The sequence below is a fragment of the Diadema antillarum genome, unplaced genomic scaffold (assembly GCF_040938485.1).
Source record: "Diadema antillarum isolate AM-2024a unplaced genomic scaffold, OU_Dant_1.0 seq00000887_RagTag, whole genome shotgun sequence".
In the NCBI taxonomy this organism is placed as follows: Eukaryota; Metazoa; Echinodermata; class Echinoidea; order Diadematoida; family Diadematidae; genus Diadema; species Diadema antillarum.
In genome coordinates this window covers 655761-680393 of record NW_027271751.1, presented here as the reverse complement: position 1 = coordinate 680393, position 24633 = coordinate 655761, and the positions used below count along the sequence as shown (strand labels likewise).

At 39.0% G+C, this 24633-nt stretch overlaps 1 protein-coding gene across 1 annotated transcript; it reads left to right on the top strand.

The window, feature by feature from the left end:
- The first annotated feature begins 669 nt into the window (after positions 1-669).
- LOC139740842 (monocarboxylate transporter 3-like) lies at positions 670-11095 on the top strand. The gene is made up of 4 exons (XM_071651417.1): positions 670-889; positions 7681-7821; positions 9544-10407; positions 10974-11095. The coding sequence occupies exons 1-4, from the start codon at positions 670-672 to the stop codon at positions 11093-11095; spliced, it is 1347 nt and encodes a 448-aa protein (XP_071507518.1).
- Positions 11096-24633: the final 13538 nt, after the last annotated feature.

Here is a 24633-nt window from a genome sequence, read left to right as displayed (position 1 = left end):
ACAGACGCCAGGGATTTTCTTTGGACCACATTTTGAGAAGGCGGGGGGGGGGGGGGGTTCTGTCTGCAGTCTACTATAGTATCATCATAATTGCAAGGTTTTTAACAAAGAACACTGTATAGACCGGGCATAATCTTTTCTGACGAGTGTGAGCATGAGCTGCGCATGAATTGGTTTACCCAAGGCTGACAACGAGGGCGAGATTCGCAGCTCTTTGATTACCAAAAGTGATAGTACAGAAAGCACATAAGACATATTAATTATGTTTGGGCTTTGAATAGTATAGAACACAATACCTTATAACACAGACTGTGACAGTCTGTGTTATAAGGTATTGTGTTCTATATTATTCAAAGTCCAAACATAGCCTTGTCGTCCCCCGGTGCAATGCTAATCGTCAAGTAGACAGAAAAATCCGTCTGTCCGGAGGAGTCTAAATATTTTATTACCTTTATCGGCTCTACTCTGTGAAGGAGGGGATTCCGTGAAGCCAGACGCAGTCGCTGCGAAACATAGCCCCGATGACCAGACACAGACCGATCTTTCTGTCAAGTCGTCACGAAGCTCGCTTGACGTTGGCGAAACGAACACCACTGTACCAGAGAGGTCGCCTCCTTGATTGTACGGGGTGTCCGGGGGAGTGTCATAACTAAAAGAGGAGTAACAAGAATGGCCACCAACAACGCAGGAGTGAACCGCTTCGGGAGAGATAGTAGACATCGTTGGAGATACGTCGTCATTCTCAGCAAATTCACACTGCTCTTCCTTGACGCCGGTCTTGCAAAATCCTTCGGGGTTCTCCTGCCGGAGATGGTGGCTCGCTTTAACAGTGATCATCGAACGATGGGATTCATATGCAGTTTGCCATCTTCCCTAATGTTTCTTCTTGGTGAGTTCAGATTCAAGAGCTCCGTAATATACACACTAAGAAAACAAGGGTCTATAAGGGAGCTAGAAGGGTTCGGAGTCGAGGAAATGGGTGCAAACTACACGATTTGCGAAAATGGTGGAACTTTGCTTCTTATAAGGTACATTTGGGGTTCGATCTTGCCACTGTCATTGACGGTGCAATGGCCGAATGCATAAAACAAGCAATTGCTTGTAAGCAATTGCTTCAAGCCAAAGCACAAGCTCGTCTACCAAAAGGTCTAGCTCAAGCAATTGTTTCAATTTTCAATTTGAATTTCAATTCATTTACTTTCATTCTTCTTTTTTTTTTCAACAAAAACACAACACAAGATAAATCAGGTTTTACATCATAAACAAAGAACATTTGCCTTTGCAATTAATAAATGGTATCAATAAACATAAGAGCGCATTCTGGCAAAAAAAGATAATAATACAAAGTCATGCTTCAGTTGAAAAAAAAAAGGAAGAAAGATTAGAGAGGTCCACTACAAAGCAAAGCTTGTAGATTGTGAACCACTCATAAAACTTATGAATTACTTATTTACAAACACTTGTGACAAATATAAACGACAGGATGGGACAAAACAGAAGAAGCACAACAACATGACACAACGTGCCAGAATAAATTAAAAGTATGGAAGGAAAGAAAGAAAAAGAAAGAATGAGAGAATGCCTACACGCTTAACAAGGGAAATGGAACAGGGGATGGTAGAGAATGTGCTTCATAGACTTGGTGCTGCATGCAGCTGAGCAAGGATTGTGATGGCTACTTCTTTACGTAATAATGAATTCAGTGACTGAATGATTGGTGGGTGGATGATGAACCCTGGGTTAACGAAACCTATATATAGCTAAGGAAAAAAAAAAAACATATCAGGGAGGATTTGATAAAAAGGATTTCAACTTGCGCTTAAAAGAATACAAACATGGGGAATTTTTTATTTCACAGCTCAGTGAGTTCCAAAATCTAGGACCGGTGTACATAAATGTATTCTGAGCCAATAAAGTTCTCAGGAGGGGTAAATGAAACTCATTAGATTGTCTAGTGGGATAATCATGAAAAGACTGGTTCCGTGGGAACATTGAATTGAAAATACTGGGAAGTGCATTTACATTGTAATTAAACATAAACTGACCAAGTTGAAAAAAAAAATACAAATCTTTAATTTTCAAAATCTTATGTTTAGTAAATAATGGCTCTGTATGGGAACGTGGCGGGACGCCATAAATAATACGAATAACCTTTTTTGTAATAAAAGTAATTTATCTAATAAGTTTTGATGGGCACTACCCCACGCTATGAGTCCGTAATTAAGATAAGGTAAAATTAGAGAAAAATACAACGTCAACAAAGAGGACAATGGAATATGAAACTTGAGTCTATTAATATCATACCAATATTGCGTGAAATTATTATACTAATGTTTGTAATATGCGGCCTCCGAGAAAGTTTATCATCCACTGTGATACCAAGGAATTTTATTTGAGAAACTACTTCTAACAAAGTGTCATCAAAAGCAATACCTGTGCCTAAATCTTCTAAAGAATTACTAAAGCATAAAGATCTACTTAGTTTTCTGAAGATTAAGAGATTAGCTCTTATCCACTGAGTTACTTTTTTTTTCAATTCGGAATTAACGATGCGTACAAGAGTATCTGGATTTTGGTGAGAAAAGAAAATATTTGAATCGTCAGCAAAAAGTATAAATGAGAGTATGTCAGATGATCTTCAAAAGTCATTAATATAAATGATAAGAAGTAAAGGTCCTAATAAACTACCCTGTGGGACGCCACATTCAATAAATTCTAAACTCGAGCTGTACTCGTTCAGAGAAACATATTGTTTTCGCTTTTGTAGGTAACTCCTGAACAATGCACTCCAAGGCCTTCCCGCGTATTCCATAATGAGACAGTTTATAAAGTAATATTTCATGATTAATTGTATCGAAGGATAAATCCATATGCATAACCTTTTGCTTGTGCTTATACCTTTTGGTTGTCCCGCACAAGCAATTGCTTGCGTTTTCTACAAAAGGGACGTCGCGCCTGTGCGAACTTAACCCATTTCATACGGGAACCTGGTGGCCTGCGTATTAAGTCCATGGGAATTTCAAAATTCAGTACGGAATGGGTTAAGAACAAAGGCGAGTGTGGAAGCATGTATTTGAAAGGGCGTGTGTGTGCGGAAACATTTCCTGACATAGCAGAAGAGCTATGAAATGACATTCATAAATGCACACACGGACGCACACACACATCTAATCATACACACGTACTGAGTATTACATGCTGATTCCCATCACTGCTTACAGTAGCCCAGATCTGCCAGATCGCATGTGGAGAGAGGTCTCCTTGCTCTCCACCGAAGTGAGACATCCTATCTGTTTTTCATCACATTTTGCGTGCTAACCACAGGACATTCCCGTTGTTGAAATTAAAGAAAAAAATCTTACACTACTTAGGAGAAATTTCTTGTAGATTTATACCACTCCTGTACAAGTGTGGTCTTTCTTTCATTAATGTATGAAAATGATACTTAAAAGGGAACATCCCAGTTAAGCAAAAGCTCAAACTCATTTTACAGAGCTTGGAAAATCGTGAGCAATTGCTAGCAAGTACTAGCAAAAGTCTTGTTTCATGCATACGTTTTTAAGCAAATGCTTGGTCTCCGCCAGCATTTGCTTGTGCTTGCTAGCAAAAGCTTCTGCTCCCAAGAAATTGCTTGTGTTTATGCATACGGATTCGAGTAAAAGGCTAGCACAAGCAATTGCAAGCGTTTATGCATCCGGCCCAATATTGCGCCCCAACTAGTCTCAAGCAAAGACCTCCTATGGTGTTGCTCGACACTAAATGCAACATTACATATCATCGCGCTGGCATTATGAAAATATATTTTTTGATATCAGGAAACTTAATTTTCTTTCATATCCTATAATCATTCATCGAAAGTATTTTTCAATTTAAGTTGAGTCCATGATGAAAAGGGTCTACGATAAAACTAAAGCAGAATACCTGATTGCTTGTCTGGTATTGACCAATCACATTGTATGCATAACCCAGGAGGTTTAACAGATGAAGTTCCAACTGGCTGTAATTATTCAAATAGTCGTCAGTTTTCTGTTGCTGTACAAAACAATTCCACAGTAGGCCATGGGGTGAAGCTAAAAAGAGGCTTAGAAAATGGGTTTCGTTCCAGCAACACTGGCACTACTTTCTGAATGCGGATATGTGATGTTTTGTACATCCTAAATATACTGTAAAAAGTTCTCCTCGAAATATCCTGTAGTTTTTGCGAAAATCCATATAAACTGCGACCAGCAGCCCAATACACATATCGTAATGGGGCTGCGGATTGTAGCATTTAGGATCATGACAGGGTAGTATCACGGACAAATGTCAACCTTAAATCGAAAGAAAATTCTTCAATTTGAAGACTTACAAGTAAGGTTGAAGTATTGACAACAGGGTTCGTGCAAGGTTTGGTTCTACAAATAGTCATTTTCTGTTCGAATTGATGACTTAATATGACTAGGTCGAGAGGAATCTGGGAGAGCTACGCTGAATTGACGGTCAGCGCAGGCGCACTCATCACTGCGCACAAATTTCGAATCCATTGACTGGATAAGATGTCTGTGTGCGCATGCGCTGGCCGTCAATGCAGTGTAGCTCTCCCCCTTTCCTCTCGACCGAGTCACATTATTTTAGTCATCAATTTGAACAGAAAGGAACTATTTGCAGAAGCAAACCTTGCACGAACTCTGTTATCAATAATTCAAATTAATTAATAAGTCTTCAAATTGAAGAATTTTTTCCGATTTTAAGTTGATATTTGTCCGCGATATTACTCCGTCATGATCCTGTATACTATAGTTCACTGCCCCATGACGCTATATATGCGTATGGGGCTGCTGGCCGCAGTTATGCGTATGGGGCTGCTAGCCGCAGTTATTAAGTTCCCATCCTAGTGTTTCTAAGCTGAAATTATACACATTTGTAAAGCACTGCTTTTAGCCATATACCTAGAAAAAAGGTGAAGTTTTGGTTTAATAGTTGCATTATATCTCATGTTTCAGCTTTTCCTGATGCTGGCTATGCAAAGGAGGACAAGAGCAAAGTGGTTCGAGACCATGAGAGAGAGCACTGACTGACCGTCAGAGGTCAAGGCAAATGCCTTATATTCAGTTCAAAGAGATGTTATTAATCAAATGACTAATCATTCAAGGCAAAAAAAAGAAGAAAAATTTTAGTGCGTTTGTTTGTGTGTGTGTCCGCGTGCATGTGGGAAAATCTTATTGTACACACACACACAACCTCACATGCACACACACATACGCACACACATAGTTATGAAGATTCAATATACCCAACTGTATTAAAATATTATTCTACATGCCTTGGCCATTATCACATCAGCATCATAAAAAAGATTATCATAAACATGAACACACACAATGATATAATACATGTATTGATCAGTGCATTACACATACACAGGTGCATACCAAACTCTGACATATATACACTCACACGCACACATACAAACTCATTTACACACATGAGACATTACTATTAAACAGATCATATTGTTTATCAGTAAACATGTTTTTCTTTTCTTCTTCTTCTTCTTCTTCTTAAGAAGCTTTCATATATTTAGATCACATAGCAATCACGTTGTTCATGAAATATTATACAGTACTTTAGAAAATTTAATCTTCATCAAATTTCCTGAAGTTTTCATTGCTATCATTAGGTTACAAGATGGTGGGACACTACCTCCTCTCATGTAAGATAGCTCAAAATGATAATCAGTCAAATTTTCTAGTTTTAATAAATTTCTTGGAACATTCCATGGTCCAAATATCCTTGAAAGGGTGTAAAAGTTTTGAAAAATGCCAATATATAAAATAAAGGCAAAATTATAGTTTACCCATTCATGAGTGAAAACTGTTGGATTCTGTATTGGAGGCAATATGTACCTGAAAATCTTGGAGATAATAAAACAGGTTTGTCATTAAAAATTATGATAACATTGTAATTAACTTCCAATATCAGAGGATCTGTACAAACCTGACTCAACTTATGCACAATTTTCATTTGGCTGGTACATGTACTAGTTTTAGCAAACTGATTTTGTACTCACACCTACATTGTACTGACCTTTCTACATGAACATTCTGTTTCAGTATCAATAATAGTTTTTTTTTTTCCAGAGTGGGAGAAACAAATTTTAATTGTAGTCATTCAGTTTTATGAAAAAAAAAACACATTTAGGAAAACATCTTTGTTCTTAGAATAATTTAACCCTAATCAAATCATAATAGTGGGCAGAAATGTTTGCTACAGGGCGAACAATCACATACTGAGGCAAGGAGTCAAAACATGTTGCATAAACATTGGCATTCAAAATACAGGAAACAATCTGTATTACAAAGACATTTATCATGCGCAACTTTGGTAGATGTCAATTCTTGAATATTAATCACATTGACCAAAGCATTGGTCAGAGTACAGTACATTCTGTTGTTTCTGAACTTTGCACTAACGTTCTTTGTGTATTATGTGTGTGAATGTTTCAGTGGTGTATATATATATATATATATATATATATATATTGCTCCATTTTATCATGGACAACTTATAGTAACATGACAATGTTTTCATGCTTCAATATTAATCATATTGACCTATTTCCCTTGGCAAGTAATGAGCAGGCTGACTCTGTTGCAAATGATGCATTTTACAGGCAACATAGCAGAACCTGAAGAGCTTCCAGAAGAAAATCTTGATCTTGATGTGAGCGCCTTAGGGGAGGAAACAGATGCTCCTGCTGACGGACCAGGCTCCTTCTTCAGCTTTCGTTTCCTAGCGAGATTCAGGCGTTTGCTATCTATAAATCTCTTGTAGCACGTTTCATGGAATCCTATATAATACACTGGAGAAATGAATAGCAATGATTAGCCGTTGGATTTTGTTAGGGTGAAAAAAGGCTAAACGCTAGGGGGAGGGGTTGAACATTACACTCAATATATTATTAAATGTACGGTAGACTATTGACTGCCAATATTTGAATCTTGTAATTACCAATGGGCCCTAGTAATATGTCAGCAATCAGATTAATCATAGCAAATTAATCATTAAAAACTCATGATCATTGTCATCATCAACTACTTCAACTTGTACTTGTAGTGCAATTACTGATTTTAAATTACATCTTCAGCTTCCAGCACCTGATCACAATTTCAATAATCATAATTATGAATACAACTGCCTTATCATCATTAATACTAGTAATCCTTGGCCTTTCACTATCACCACCACCCACTGCTTTATAATTTGGCACAACATAATGGTAATCATATGTTTTAGGGAGTTAATTGTTGAAATTATGTTATTGTCATTGTTGGTTTTTTAGACCTATTTATATAAAATATTAATAAGATGATTTAATGAGATGCTAAATGTGTGTTTTGAGGGGGGATTCGCAAATTTCGGGATGAGAGAGACAGGATGGATTTTTAATACACTGTATTGATACTCCATGGCCATGATTATGAAAATATAGATTTACATGCAGTTTAGACCTTTTTCAATCCAGTCCTGTGTGTCAAGACTTTTGTTTTGCATCACAACACTTGCAAGCTGACGGCGTTGGGTTTGCACACACACACACACACACACACACACACACACACACACACAAACGAACATTTCCCCTAAATTATGCAGACGGATCTCCACTGACATTTCAGGTAATCTTGTTATGTTCTCCAGCACCTGCAGTCATGGTTCTGTTACGCGTGATACAAAGGAGAGTCCTAGCGGTGCTTGGCGGGCTTCTGTGCGGTGTATCGCTGCTGCTAGTTCCGCTGGTTTACGAAGTATACCTTCTTGCTGCACTGTTGACTGTCACGGGTAAGTATCAAATAGATGGTATGCATGATCGTGAATGCGATGATAATGACGATGATGATAATGAAGAGAATAATGATGGAATAATAATGATGAGAAGATGAATAAGATTTATATTTACCATTGTGAAAATCATTGTCAATTATACATAGGTACCCCTACCTATGGTCATAATTATACTACAGGGCAAATGAAGAGGGAAATGAATAATACTGCTTCGTCTAAGTCCAACCATAATTCGGGATGCCAATACTCAATAGTCAATACTCAATAGCCCTGGAACCGGGCTGGGCTTTATTACATGTACCTGTATATCTCGCTCGCCAGACCGATGCGCCAACACAGTTCGTTTAAAAGAAACAAAAACCCAAAGAGAAATGTGGATTGAGTGAAAGCAGCAACATTAGTAGTTCTAAAACATCAGTGGAAGTTTGAGGAAAATCGAACAATCGATGCAAAAGTTATAAAAAATTTTTAAAGTTTTGGTGTTGTCCATACAATGATGTCATAAACTCAAGTAGTCTCCTTATCCAGTGGTTCCAATACCAAAACTTGAAAAATGCATAAAATTTGCATCGGTTGTCCGATTTTCCTCTAACTTATATTAATGTCTTCTAATCAGCGTTGCTGCTTTCACTCAATCCACATTTCTCTTTGGGTTTTGGTTTCCTTTAATTGTGACCGGAATGAGTCTGGGAAGAAGCACGGCGCGTTTACGTGCAGGGCCTGCTCCGAGAGCTTGTCAACCAATCAAACCATTAATATTAATCATTGTCATCCAGGCAGGGGGCGGTTCCAGGAATTCCGTAAAGAGGGTCGCCTTTACAAAATTATAGGGGGCGCACGCACTCCCTTTTTATATCGTTTGTCTTAACAAAAAAAAAAAATAAGGGGGGAGCGCCCGATGCGCTCCCCCTGTATCCGCCACTGCAGAAGTATTTTTGAAAATCAAATCATCGTTTGCAATCCTCGTTTGACGAAGAAAAAAAAAGTCAAATATAGAAACCTTTGAACTCCTTTTATGACACATTCAAATCCACGAAAAGAGGGAGAGTAATGAAAGAAATGCAGGCACTGATTGTATTACATTACGTGGATGAAGATGCGAGCTAGGGAATCGAAAGTAACCGACCTATCCCACAATGCATCCACCTGTGACAGGCTCTGCAATGGTGCTTTGTATTTTGGCGGTAACGCGAATCGTTACCCGAATATTTACCAGAGAGGATTTTAAAGCATAGAACTTGCCCACATACAGACCAAAACAAACTCAAGCCTTTGTGTGCGTGCATGTGCGTGTGTATGTGTGTGTGTGTGTGTGTGTGTACTTAAACTCTAAAAGCATTCAGACAGTAAAATGGAATTAGTACAAAGCCATGCAGTCCTAACATATGCTCACAGTGCAAATTGTAGAAAATAATACGAAAACTATTGGAAGAAGCGCTTGACTTTGATATTATAGTCAGCCCCAATAAATCGAAAAGAAACATGATCATATTTCTCTCTTCTGACAAAATGTAAAGATTATTCGATTTTTTTAACCCCCAAAAAACCCAAACAAACAAATGAAACAACCGACCAATAATTTACCAAAAGAAACGCTCATGAGTAACTAGTCTATATGAAATATTGAGAAATGGAAGCATAACATTTTTTTTTCGTATTTATGATGTTGTTTCAAAGGTACATTCTGTATTTATAATTCTACATTATAATTTTTGAAAGGTTTGGGACTGGCGCTAACGTGTTACCCTGCTTTCGTGGCGCTCCAAGAACACTGCCCAGAGACGTTCGTCGTCTACAACGCGGTGAGTCAGTACGGAACCACACTCGGCGCCGTGTGCATGCCGGTCATTATAGAAAGGAGTATGGAGGCGTATGGGTACGGCGGTGCTTTCACGATCCTCGGCGCCATCTGCCTGAATGCCATAGTATGCGGGGCTACGCTCAGACCTCCCATGGACTACAACTCCATAACTGGAGAACCTTCTCCCTCAGAAGACTCGAATAATCTAGAGTGGCATTCCCACTCTGAGGAAGAAACAGTCGATTCTAGCTCGTCCGATGTTTCTGACACCCAGTCATCAAATGGAAGAACTAAGTACTCATCACTGTTGACGAGACTTCAGTTGGTAGTAAGTAACGCTGAGCCCCTGTTCATTTTCGTGTCACCAGCCTTATTTCTCTGCTGCTACGTGTTGTATGCCTGGATGCTTCTTCTCGTCCCCCATGCCACGGAGTTAGGTATCGACATCTCAAACGCCGTATTTCTGTCAAGTATCGCCGGCTTTGGAGGAATCTTCGGTAGACTCGCCTTTCTTATTCTTCTCCGCTTCGACTGTAATTTCATCCTCTTCATGAGCTCTTGCGTTCTAGGCGCCGTGTCATTCTTTGTCAACTCGCTGACGGACGCTTACGCGTTCCAAGCGCTGCTTGCCTTCATTCAAGGCCTCGTGATATTCATCCTCGACGCCTCCGTCATAACGACGATGAACATGACAGTACGCAATGAAGCAAACATTCCCACAGCTCTAGCTGTGTCTTCTTTCCTTATAGGAGCTGGAGCTATTGCAGGCGACACGTCATCAGGTATTGTTAATTGAATTGATTACAGTAAAAAGTAGTATTTATGAGCCATCTCCAGACAATGAGGAAGATGATATGAACAGACGGAGGAAAAATCACCCTGTCATCAAGTAACAGCAACAACAACTAAAAAATCAATAAGAAACCATCCTTCCAAATGCGCTCATCCTCTTAAAAAAGGGTGTGGATCAGAAAATATGTTGCATGTCATTCCAATCTGAGACCAAGATGAGATCAAATTGTCACGTGATCCACACAATTTTCATCGCGATAGCACTAAAACCTCGAAACAAAAAGTGAAAAGCCTTATATCACTTACTAATGTGCTGCTTCAGTGGAGGTCAATTCTACTTTACTGTGACCTGAGTGAGGCTTATCTATATTAAACACGATAGTTAAAAAAAAACAAACATCCAAACCTTTGCACAAAGTGGGTAAACTTAACAGGTAATACATATCCAGTGCAGTTGCATCAAAAGACAAGAGAAACCATTGTAGTGTAAGAGTAGGGCCTATATAAAGTTAATTCATATTGACCTCTCCTTCCTAAAATCAATTGTTCCTTTCAGGTCGCCTGTATGACGTCACGAACTCATTTTCGATAGTCTTCATCTCACTCGGTTTCATCCTCATCTTCGCTTTCATCAACTTCTTGGCGACCTACATCATCCACCGACGTCTGTCACAGTAGTAGATTGAGCTGTCCCACCTTAAATGTAGAATGAGCCGATCACAACTTTCACACTGTGACCTGCTTAGAGTTTATTAGCCCACATTTGTAAACCTGCAGCAATTGGTCTCATAGTTAGCATGGAGTTTGGGTATGATTGCAATAACACCTGTGCAAAATTCCGTTCCAATTAGTTCGTTACTTTCATAAAAATAAATGAAAATGCAGCGTATGCATGCGTATAACACTCGCTTGCTCCGGTCCACGTACGTACTACATGCATGCGATACATGTGTAAGTTACATGTAAGTAGCTAGCCCGCGCTCGTAATTCGATTTTGGGTCGGGTTGACCCGGTTTGAAAATTGATTTTAAAACGATGATTTTCTCTCTTTTATCGAATGGTATAGACAAAGAGCAATAGGTGAGGTATGTTACTGTTATAACTTGTACTTAGCAGGGTTCCCACTTAGCCGAGTTACAGTGCGAGCTTTGGCGAGTTGTGGCGAGTTGCCTCAAAGGGGCACTCGTAGTCAATCTGCAAAACTCCCCGTGAACTCGCGAATGGTTCATAAATTTTTGAACATGTTCAAAATTTCCCCTAACTCGAAGTAACTCGTGTTGAACTCTTTTAAACTCGTAATATACTCGTACTACTCGTAACAAACTCTCAATACTCGGACGAAGCTCGCGATGAACTCTTCGTAACTCGCCACCTTCAAGTATTATACGCGAGTTCTGCTCGAGTTTTGAAGAGTGCAGTACGAGCACTACGACCCTACACAAGTATGTGTAAGGGCTAGTTGCCCTCGAGCTAAGCGCGAGTTTCGATCGAGCTCTGCGACTTACGAGATTTGTGTTCGTTTATTCAGAGTGCATTGAACTGACCTATTGATGTGGAATTATTCACATTTCACAGGGATTGCGCGAACTCATAACGGACTCGTAACGGGTTCGTAACGGGTTCGTAACAAGCTCATTATAACTCGATGAAAGCTCGATTTAAGTCGTACACAGGTCATCACAACTCGCCCCAATATCGGTGTGACTCGTATCACGCTCGGATCACTCGTACCGCTATCGTAGTAAAGTCGATATTGCCTCGTAGATCACTCATGCGCCGCTCATTAAAACTGACAAATTTCACGCGAGTTCACGCGAGTTCAAGCTCGCCCAACTCGGCACAACTCTGGACTCCAACTCGGCTAAGTGGGTACCGCATAGGCCTGGCCCATTCTCATAAAAAACAAACAAACAAACAAACAAACTTTGACGGAAGCACACAATTGCAAGAATTAGAAAAGATTAAGGTGTCTATGAAAAATCCTTCGATCGAGCCTGAAATGATTTTTCGTCGGACTGGCGCAGTGTAGCGTACTAATGCGTAAGCATTGGCGTGTAAAGTGTTGCGTGGTATTTCGTAGGCATGCATGACGTACAATAGCGTAGTGTCGCGTAGACTTGAATAAACTGCGTCCATGTTCTCCGCCGAAAGTACGCGGCAAAACAACAACAACAACAACAACAACTAATAAAACAAAAACAGCAGCAACAACAAACAAACAAACAAACAAAAAATATTTGTTTTTCGTAACCCGTGTAACCCTTTGACCCGTATGCATTTATACGTAGGACGGCGCAGGGTAGGGTACTAGCGTAAGCTTGGCGTGGTCGACGCAACACTAAATACGCAACTCTTCGCAAGCCCGGAGTGAAAGCGAAATGTATTGGACACACGAAGACAACTTGTGCAGCTGAGCAATTAGAAGATGTAAAGGGAAAGAGAGCAAGAGGTGAAGAATCAGGGAGGAGTCTGATAGAAGGATCACAGTGCCTTGCCCCTTATGTGCAATTGAGATGATTTTTGACAGGGCTGACCTATTGGTTAATTCTTTCAATGCGGTACCACCTGAACCGAATGCAGAGTGTTTTAAAAGCTGTTTTAGATTTGCAGGGCGAAGGTACAGAACTCACTACCAAGTCTTTAAAAGAATATAGTCACTATCAGCTATTAAAGCATTATATATGAGAATATACCTTTACTGATTTCTTTAACGCCCCATGTATGATTATGTAATATTATTACTTTATTTTTGTCACATGCACTGTATTACCTAAGCTTATCTTGCGTGGCACTTTTGTGCGGGAGTGCTTGAATGTGTGGTATGGGTATACAAGTTATTATTTTTGTTTTATCGTTGGAGTTTTAATGGGCATGACTGTATGTACTGTATGCTATCCATTGTCGACTCTTGAATCATAGGCATCTATATTTGTGTTTTTATCATTATTGCGGGATTATGAATTCAAGTTCCCACTGGAAGAGTTTGTAAGCTCATATTTCATTGTACGCTAATGGTTTGATTGTATATACATAAAACCATTATTTAATTGCTGTTTCAATACACCTTTTTTATCACATTGTTTTGTCATATCCTACATCCGGTTATTACTGATTTCAACAGTTCGTCGTGCTCCTTCAAACTTCATTTGATTGTTGTTTTTATATTAAGGAGAATTTATATTCATGATACTGAGATTGTACAAGACCTTGATGTAGAACAGCACTCACCTGCTGATCTTGTTATTCTGGAAAAATATGTTGAAATAAAATAATAATACATTATAAATGCAAAAGAAAGAGAAAGAGGACAGTTACTCGAGATATTTTGTAGGGCAGCTTACGCTGTTTCAATTAAAATTTTGATGACATGCATGTACAACTGACAGTTTTTATGTTGAATCCATTTTATGTACAAGCTGAAATAAGTAGTAAGAGTAAAATAAGTTTCACAAAATTCTAACGTTTTACATGTTTTGTTTGAAAATTCAAAGATAGATTAAACTCATGAGGTCGATTATGTAAATTGGAAGAAATTACAATGTCATGCATCGGAAGTCATCTTGACTGGCACTTTCGCTTTTTTGAAAAAGAAATGTTGACGTTTTAGATAAAAAATATTTCAGAAAAAGCATTTATAAGTCTAATATAAGAAGTATAGTAGCTGAGATGTAGACACAAAGAAATAATAATTATTTTCAACGATGCTACGTCTCTTGCTCAAACCATACATGTTTTTTGAGCTCTTGTCATTGTAGAACTATCGAACCAGCGAAGGTGACAATACTAACGACTGTTTGAAGTATTCTTATTTTCATTTCAAAGGTTTGATAAGTTTTTACTATGCGTTGTGAAGAGCATATAGAATAATAGTCTGACCTTCTGTTTGCAAAATTTTAAAGGGGATGGCTAGTAACTGATCAGTGGGAATCAGTGGGAATGCTGAGGGATGATTGTTCCAATCCTTGTGGGATTCATTTAAGAGTACATTATATATCTATTCTTGTGTTTAATGTTTCCAGGAAAGCGTCCCTGGTCAGTGACGGGGCATTAATCTGCACATTACTTGAATATGAGACCGTTCTGAAGCAAATAATTTTCACACAACAGTAGATATATAATGTACTCTTAAATGAATCCCACAAGGATTGGAACAATCATCCCTCAGTATTCCCACTGATTCCCACTGATCGGTTACTAGCCATCCCCTTTAATTCCAAGGTTTTACTACTTTATAATTTGTCACAAGATGTATGCATTTAATCTATCAGCAAACAGTTTTGTTAGTTTAGACAATTGACAGTTACTATCAAATGTTTCTGAATCATGTGTCGTGCCACACAAAACTCCCCGCCGTGGGACAACATTCCACCGCTCCCTCGCAAAATCATACCTCCGCGAAATCTATTGGATTTCATCATCCCAATGTTGGCAGCTCTGTGTATATGAAATAAAGTGAAATGAAAACACAAATCTATCTCGTCTGTCAGATATACTAGGTAAATGACTGTTTGAAGCATTTTCTATACTTCAAATAAATGTTTGGTTAGTGTGTTTTTTGTTGTTATACCATATATAGATAAAATAAACTTCACCATATTATAAAGCATAGAAACAAGTCTATTCCATTCAGAAGTAACATGGGAAAAGGCTAAATCTGTTGTGCTTTGTTTGGTTCCGTAATGTTAATTTAGCAAGGAGTTGTATCTCCCTTTTAGTAATGTTTTTGCAGCAGATGATCTGTTTCATGTCCTTTCAACACATTTGACAAAAACTATCATGAAAGAAAAGGGATAATAAGCAACACGCTGGCCGAGATAAAATGGCACTAAACACAATGTCACTATTTCCATAACCTCAACCCAACTGATAATATCTGTACCTACCTCTTTATCGGGGAATATTGACCTATATTTTCAATCAATTAATTCCATTTGATTTTAGGGCAGAACAAATACGCTTATATATATATAATATGTATATATATATATAATATATATATATATATATATATATATATATATATATATACAAACACACAAGCGTTTAGTTAAAAGGAAACGAAGAATAACCCCACCCCATCCCCTCAAAAAACAAAACAAAACAAAACGATACACCCACTTCCAGCACAAATTATCATGGTTTTGGGTGGGCAAAGGAATGTTCCAAATCAGTCGAAACACACAGTGTTGTTGTAGTGTTTCCGTACATAAGAGCTATACAGCCCATGACTTGAATGTTGAATATGAATTTTCCTTTTCCCCGGACCTATTTTCATAGGAAAAGTTGGGGTAAACGGACCATGAAACAGTATTAAAATATCCCAAGATTGTTCCCTTTTTTCCAGGTAAAACAGGATAAAGGTCTACGTCGAAACTACAATGATCTTCAGTGACTTTCTTTCGGAATCACTCGATTTTCCTGGTAAAATGGGATATGTAATGTATATATTATACTATGTGTATAATACTCGGTATACGTATGTATATATTTCTCTTTTCTGAGGGAAGGTCCATTTTACTGTTTTAACAGTTATTAAAGTCAGATTTTGACATTCACTGTGATTTTTGTTTGAGGGATTTACCCGTTTGCAGTTTTGTTAAAGCTCCCGTAGTATTAATAGTTTGCAATGAAACAGCGTGAGTTATAAAGAGACTTTTGTAAAAAGAAAGGAGAATATTATATGCAGACATTATTTTAGTTCGGAGGGGGGAAATCGATATATTAGAAAAAAATACAGCAAAAATGAAATGCAGACATACAAAGTGAAAAACAAGACCGGAGGATATCATTGCAGGCTTAAGGACTTGTTAAGCTGTAGCTACGAAGGGAGAAAACTTAAAATCTGAAATATCTTTGTCTTGAATGTATAAATATTCATGCTCTGTGTAATGAGGTTGATATTTATTGCTGAAATATGCGTACAACATGCCATCACTAAACGCGTCTTGTCTGCAGCGTTGCTATCCAACTTTCATTTGGGCAAGAGGGTTCCATGAGTTCATTTTGCCCAACAGATAAAAAGGTCATACCAGTCTCGCCCGACAACGACATTTTATGAAATACCGCTCTCTCATTGATCCTTGATAAAGCAATAAAAGCGAATTCATACAGCTCTCATGAAGCATTCATGCTTGGCAACAAACGACCCGAAAATCGCAAAAGTCAGAAAAACAACTCACAAGAATTACCGCTGGGGTATAAAGTCCATAGAAGAACAACAGATATTCTCCATTTTGAATTTTTCACTGTTGTGACTGTGGATAGGTTGGAAGCGACATAATACAAGGCTGGAGGAGTACATTAATATTTCAAAAATTGTCAGAGATTGTACAGCGTTGGCATCTAGTACGTCTGGTGCATCTGACCTGTCTTATTCCCGGAACTCGATTTGACCAACTATACACTCACAGCGAAGTGGATTTTAGAGACAAGAGACATAATGTAAGTATCACATTGTCAAGTATAACATTTTTCAAAGGAACGCTACAGTCCGATGTCAAATTAACTTGCTAGAAATTCCAAACAGAAGTCATTTACATTGATCAAAGAATAGACTTCTATGCACTTTGTACGTAATATACGTGTAGCTAGGGCCCTACCTTTCATTTTGTTACCCCGTCTTTTTGATGATTGTTGATTATGAATTTCCACATTTTTCTTTGATTTTTAGTTTTACTACTTTTGCATAATAGAGACTTATGATATCATGCATTTCTAAGACCTAATTATTATGATTATCTGAAAAAAATTGTCCTACACCGACAAACTTTTACGAAACGTACAATCACGTAAGATCTGAAGAAGGTCGAGACCAAGATGCTTAAGCATGATAAGGCTAATGCGTTTAAACGTTTACTGTTGTTCAACGCCTTACTGTGATATTGAAGCTACCCACAAATGTCAAATTACAATTAAACAGTATTATGCAGAAACACATAAATTTGATGTGAATTTACGACAACTTTTACTCATAACATCATATTATGTCCTAGTTTGTTCCTAAGCATACGGAGTACAGTATGTCCCCCCATGAAATTACAATTAAATTTTCGCACTGATAACACCCAGTATGATTAAACTGTCTAAATGCTACTTCAGGGTCTTAAAATGTAACATCTTAACTCTATTTTACAGAAACCCGATTCAAATTGTTTTTTTTTTTTTGGGGGGGGGGGGCATACTGTACTGTGCATTTAGAGATTAAATCATACCAAATTTTACAGGATGGTTTGCGATTTATTGTTGGAGTGTGACTTCAGTGACATAAACGTCACCGTACATGACACTATTGGTTTGGTTTGGTTTGGTTTGGTTTATTTTTGCATTTTCTTTCTCCAAATACAATTGCAAATGAAAACAGAGTAATACAGAGTATTCAACAACCAAAAAAAAAAGAGTTAAAATACAAATCAATACAAAAAATATCATTTGCGTAACAACATCAGTCTGTAGTAACATATATGAATCAAAATAACATATTAAGGCATACTGTATCTATGAACAAAGAAGAAATGAATACAGGGGACCGTCATCATAAGCAGAGCTTGACGTGGATGAGGCCCTTTCTATATATAATACAAATATAATACAACACCAATTATATAATCTTGAAGATGTACTCATAAAACTCTTAATCTTGATTCACGAAACACATTTTGCGAAAGAAAAAAAAAAACGGAAAAGAAAAACAGTGACTTGGCGCTTAAAAGAAAGAAAGAAAAAGAAGCAATATTGACTACTGCATGGTATAGTATACGAATAATTTATGAGTTGTGAGTGCATAGGGCACGAATATCGCACGAGGCGCGAGATAAGCCACTGGTCTATTCAACAAGGCGCGCAGCGCCGCGTTGAATAGACCAGTGGCGAATCTCGCGCCGAGTGCGGTATTACGTGCCCCAATGCACGAACAAAATCATAAATTATTCGTTTTATACAACACCTTGTCCACAATCACAGTACTAATTAGTGACCGCTAACTCAGGAAGGCCCAAAAATAAATGTAACAATTAGGCCGAGAATTGTAAACCACCCTGTCACGTGTACTGCTTTCAAACACTCGTCACGATTCGACCACACAGTCACAGGAATCACAAACTCCGTACGCTAACGTTAGATCGAGTTAGGCCTGACTGTTAAGCCGATCTGAGATGTCGGTAGATCTAGTAGTAGGTCTAGACTTTCTCTATTTCCGAAAATGATTTTGTATAAAAACACAGAAAAATAATCAAATTACGGTTTCTCAAGTTGAAATGAAGTCTTGATTTTGGGATCACTGTGGTCCACGTAGCAGATCAGAGTCAAAACTAAAAACACAGCAGTAAGTACTAGGCTGCAATACATGCAACTAGCTAGGTAAAGTAGCTGCGCGCACGTACACGTTAACGTTGCAGTACTCCGCGCCGCGACTGGTCTGTTTACCGGCCGGCAGCGCATCGCAGCGCAGCCGGCCAGCACGTACAATGTAGTTTGCTGGCGCTTTGCTTGTGTGAGTCACAGAACTCTGTGAGCGGCCATGCATTAGTAGCCCCCCACGAAGCCGTGCTATAGTACCTTCGAGCCGTGCAATAGGCCCATGCCAGGGGCCTATTGTATGGCTGTCACTCTCAATGAGTTTGGTAGGTATTTTCTATTGAATGTCATGTGACATGTTCTTGGCCAATCACAATTCGACATCATTCTGAGGTGTTGTATAATATACGAATAATTTATGAGTTGTGATTGCATAGGGCACGAATATCGCACGAGGCGCGAGATAAGCCACTGGTCTATTCAACAAGGCGCGTAGCGCCGCGTTGAATAGACCAGTGGCGAATCTCGCGCCGAGTGCCGTATTACGTGCCCAATGTACGAACAAAATCATAAATTATTCGTTTTATACAACACCTTGTCCACAATCACAGTACTAAATTAGTGACCGCCAACTCAGGAAGGCCCAAAAAATAAATGTAACAATTAGGCCGAGAATTGTAAACCACCCTGTGTACTGCTTTCAAACACTCGTCATGATTCGACCACACTGTCACAGGAATCACAAACTCCGCAGGGTCTATACCCATTCTACGCTAACGTTAGATCGCGTTAGGCCTGACTGTTAGGCCGATCTGAGATGTCGGTAGATCTAGTTTAGGTCTAGACTTTGTCTATTTCCGAAAATGATTGTGTATAAAAACACAGAAAAATAATCAAATTACGGTTTCTCAACTTGAAATGAAGTCTTGATTTTGGGATCACTGTGGTCCACGTAGCAGATCAGAGTCAAAAGTAAAAACACAGCAGTAGGTATAAAGGCCGTAATACATGCAACTAGCTAGGTAAAGTAGCTGCGCGTACACGTTAACGTTGCAGTACTCCGCCGCGCCTGGTCTGTACAGGTGTGAGATTTACCGGCAGCGCAGCGCAGCCGGCCAGCGCGTACAATGTACTAAGTACTGTAGTTTGCTGGCGCTTTGCTGCTGTGAGCCACAGAACTCTGTGAGCGGAGCGGCCATGCATTAGTACCCCCCCCCCCCCGCGAAGCCGTGCTATAGTACCTTCGATTCTATTAAAGGTGTTGTATAATATACGAATAATTTATGAGTTGTGAGTGCATAGGGCACGAATATCGCACGAGGCGCGAGATAAGTCACTGGTCTATTCAACAAGGCGCGTAGCGCCGCGTTGAATAGACCAGTGGCGAATCTCGCGCCGAGTGCGGTATTACGTGCCCAAATGCACGAACAAAATCATAAATTATTCGTTTTATACAACACCTTGTCCACAATCACAGTACTAAATTAGTGACCGCCAACTCAGGAAGGCCCAAAAAATAAATGTAACAATTAGGCCGAGAATTGTAAACCACCCTGTGTACTGCTTTCAGAGACTCCAACTCTCCCGTTTTCGACGGGAGATCTCCCGCCGAAAACCCATTTTTGCAAGATCTCCCGCTCTCCCGTTTGAGATTTAATTTCTCCCGCCCTGGCTCTTTGTCTCCCGTTGGAAAGGATTTCTTACATATTTCTATCGTATGTTGAAAAAATAAGCCTTAGATAGCACCAGAGAGCATCTAGAACCCTGGGAATTTCGCACTTTGCACACATCAACTTTGAATCTGTAGTTTGCTAGGGGCTTTCAGGCTGGGAGAATCTCCAGATTAGAAGGTACTTTGGGTTGGAGTCTCTGCCTTCGAGCCGTGCAATAGGCCCATGCCAGGGGCCTATTGTATGGCTGTCACTCTCAATGAGTTTGATAGGTATTTTCTATTGAATGTCATGTGACATGTTCTTGGCCAATCACAATTCGACATCATTCTATTAAAGGTGTTGTATAATATACGAATAATTTATGAGTTGTGAGTGCATAGGGCACGAATATCGCACGAGGCGCGAGATAAGTCACTGGTCTATTCAACAAGGCGCGTAGCGCCGCGTTGAATAGACCAGTGGCGAATCTCGCGCCGAGTGCGGTATTACGTGCCCAAATGCACGAACAAAATCATAAATTATTCGTTTTATACAACACCTTGTCCACAATCACAGTACTAAATTAGTGACCGCCAACTCAGGAAACCACCTTGTGTACTGCTTTCAAACACTGGTCATGATTCGACCACACAGTCACAGGAATCACAAACTCCGCAGGGTCTATACACATTCTACGCTACAAGTACGTTAGATCGAGTTAGGCCTGACTGTTAATTAGGCCGATCTGAGATGTCGGTAGATCTAGTAGTAGGTCTAGACTTTGTCTATTTCCGAAAATGATTTTGTATAAAAACACAGAAAAATAATCAAATTACGGTTTCTCAAGTTGAAATGAAGTCTTGATTTTGGGATCACTGTGTCCCACGTAGCAGATCAGAGTCAAAAGTAAAAACACAGCAGTAGGTACAAAGGCGGGCCGCAATACATGCAACTAGCTAGGTAAAGTAGCTGCGCGTACACGTTAAACGTTGATTTTGCTTCAACACGCATATAGACACCTCCCGCCGCGCCGCGCCTGGTCTGTGAGACCTACCGGCAGCGCAGCGCAGCCGGCCAGCACGTACAGTAGTTTGCTGGCGCTTTGCTTGTGTGAGCCACAGAACTCTAGTGAGCGGCCATGCATTAGTAGCCCCCCGCGAAGCCGTGCTATAGTACCTTCGAGCCGTGCAATAGGCCCATGCCAGGGGCCTATTGTATGGCTGTCACTCTCAATGAGTTTGATAGGTATTTTCTATTGAATGTCATGTGACATGTTCTTCGCCAATCACAATTCGACATCATTCTGAGGTGTTGTATAATAGACAATAGAAGTGTAGGTGCGTGCGAGTGACAGTGCGTCGTGTGTGCAGGTGACAGTGTAAGAGAGAATGAATGCTATAGCATGCCTATTTTGGGGATATTAAAGGACAAGTTCACCTTCCTAGACATGTGGGTTGAGTGAATGCAGCAATATTAGTAGAGCAAATCATTGAGAGTTTGAGGAAAATCGGACAATCCGTTCAAAAGTTAGGAATTTTTGAAGTTTCTGCTCACTCAAAGCTGGATGAGAAGACTACTATAGCTTGTGATGTCAAATGAGTACAACGATATAAAGAAAGAATAAAGAAAATTCAACATATTCTCACTTTTCTTGAATAACAAAAGAACACTTGATTTCTCTCTTTCGGAAGGCAGGGGGAATGATATTACCCTTAACATATGTCAGTAACAAGTCGAAGAAGTGTGCACCTAATTCAAAAACTAAAGTTTTGTGAAATTCTCTTTTTATTTTCTTTATATGGTTGTACGCATATGACATCATACACTATAGTAGTCTTCTCATCCAGCAGTGACTACGAAGATACTTTAAAAATTCATAACTTTTGAACGGATTGTCCGATTTTCCCCAAACTTTCACTGATGTTTTCTACCAATATTGCTGCATTCTCTCAATCCACATGTATATGAAGGTGGACTTGTCCTTTAAAAGGTATGTGCTTTACGGAGGGTATGCAATATACAAATAAGTGCCCCTGTAAAGTCAAAGAAATGAATGTCATCATTTCTAGAAGAAATACAGATTAAATATCAATACTATCGTATGAATCGATAGGATACGAATGATTCAATTTATCCTTTTTGTTGAAATAAGCATTAATAAGTTTTATTGAAAAATAATCACATTTCTGTGACTCGCTCGTGACACCTATAAAGGGGCCTGCTTTGTGAAATACCACAAGCAGAATATACAAAACTTCTACTGTTGTACTGAAGTGAATATGTAAATGCAAACTGGAAAGCATTAGGTGATGTAAATCTTATTTTCTTTTGTTTAAACTGTTAGGATTCAACCCGCAGACTGCATTCTCCCCCCCACCCCCCACCCCACCCCCACCCCCCCCCCCCCCCCGAAGTTTCAGGTACGGTTATGCAATGGGCTTGTAACTTTCAGAACAAGCTGTGTTCATTAGATAATTGAGACACGAACAATTTTAATGTTCGTCTCCATGAAAAACATCTTGATTAATATTTTAATAGTACGCCAGCTTCATCTTTTTTGTGTGTATTTTGATGTTATGACCCTTTACAAGGATTGGCTTCGAAACACTTTGCTGTCCCGCACTATATTTCATGGCAGTCTCTCTGTTACATTCCTCAATACAGCACGACTATACATCTGTGGTACCCGACACTTCAACAAAGGCCATTGATTTGAAAAGCCGTCGCCAAGGACGTTGGACATTTCAGAAAAATGGTAAGCATTTTCTCACTTCAGTGAGGGAAAATAGTTTGTAAACTTGTTAAAGGGATTGTATGGATTCGGTTGAGATGGGGGTTCAGGTTTCAACGTTTTTTTATGAAAGCATTTTTTTTTTTTTTGGGAGGATATACATGTATAATGAGAGACGTCTTATGAAACATGTATAAGAGCGTACATTTCGAAAGAGGAATGATTCAAAGTTTATTTGATGAAAATTGGTTTTGAAATGGCTGAGATACCCAAAAGTCACCAATCCTAATAAAAGGTGGGACACTCATTTTGTATTTGGATGGGTCTATTTTACTTTACTATTTCAGATAAGTCAGTAATCCCAAAACTGATTTTCATCAACTTTATTGAAATTTAAATTCCTTCTAGAATTGTTTCCTCCTTAACATTTCCCAAGGAGATTTCTATGTATCCTGCAAAAAGTTAAAGGCCAGAAAACCTCATCTCAACCAAAACTACAATCTCCCTTTAATTTGTCACTTTGTGTAGATGAAATCTCCCTATTCATTTGTCTCTTAGGTGAAATTGGCCTATTCATTGGAAAGGCGCGTTCCAACTGAATTCGTTTATTATGTAGAGTTACAATGTAAATAAACGAAGTCGGTGAAACTCGGTTAAAGGACACGGCCATGACAAAAGTGAAGCATGAATAAAAAGCAGAAACTAAAGAACAAAATGAGCCAGCTAAAGGGAACATACCGAATAAAACGACCTTTTTTGTATGTTCCATGGGCTGCAGACCGTGCGCTTAGTGTGTGTTTGTGTGTGTGTGCGTGTGTTCTTCTTTTCCCCCTAAGTTTTCCCCCATCTCCAAATCACCATCGTCGCTGCTATCAAAAATGCGATGTCTTAATCTGAATTTCATCTGCGTGGTCAGATGAAGAATTTTAGCAATACATTGGACTCCCGTTATACCGAAGTCCTCGAGACCGGCAAATTTTCTTTAATGTATCGAAGTTTTGTTAAAACCGGAAAAAACAAACAAACAAACATAGAGCGGATAATGTTGCGGCCTGACGTATTACTTCTTTGTAACCGGAATTTCGTTATAACTGGAGTGCACTGTAAAAGTTTTGATTATTATCACAGAAAGCTGTCTTCTCACTTTTGTCTTGTTCTATTTGTCGGTTCTGCTTGGCCGTGCGTTTTTTTTTTCTCTCGTTTTCTATTTTGACTTTGGGTGTTTTTCAGTTGATTCAATATCCATCTCCCTACGATTAGCAATGACTTACTCTTCTTGGTGTTGTAAACGTCATGTCACAAGTCTTCGGTTTTCCAGGAACCATCTTCGGTCACTGTCGGTGCTGCAGTTTCAGCAATCTTGATCGTTTTCTAATTGTTCGAATATCTTTTTTTTTATCTAGTTTATATGAATGAATGAATGAATGAATGAATGAATAAATAAATAAATTTATTATCCAATGCAATAACAATCATTGTGCATATTTATATTCATTGACTTCGTATGAAATGTCTAAAATTTTGCAAGATTATGAAAACTA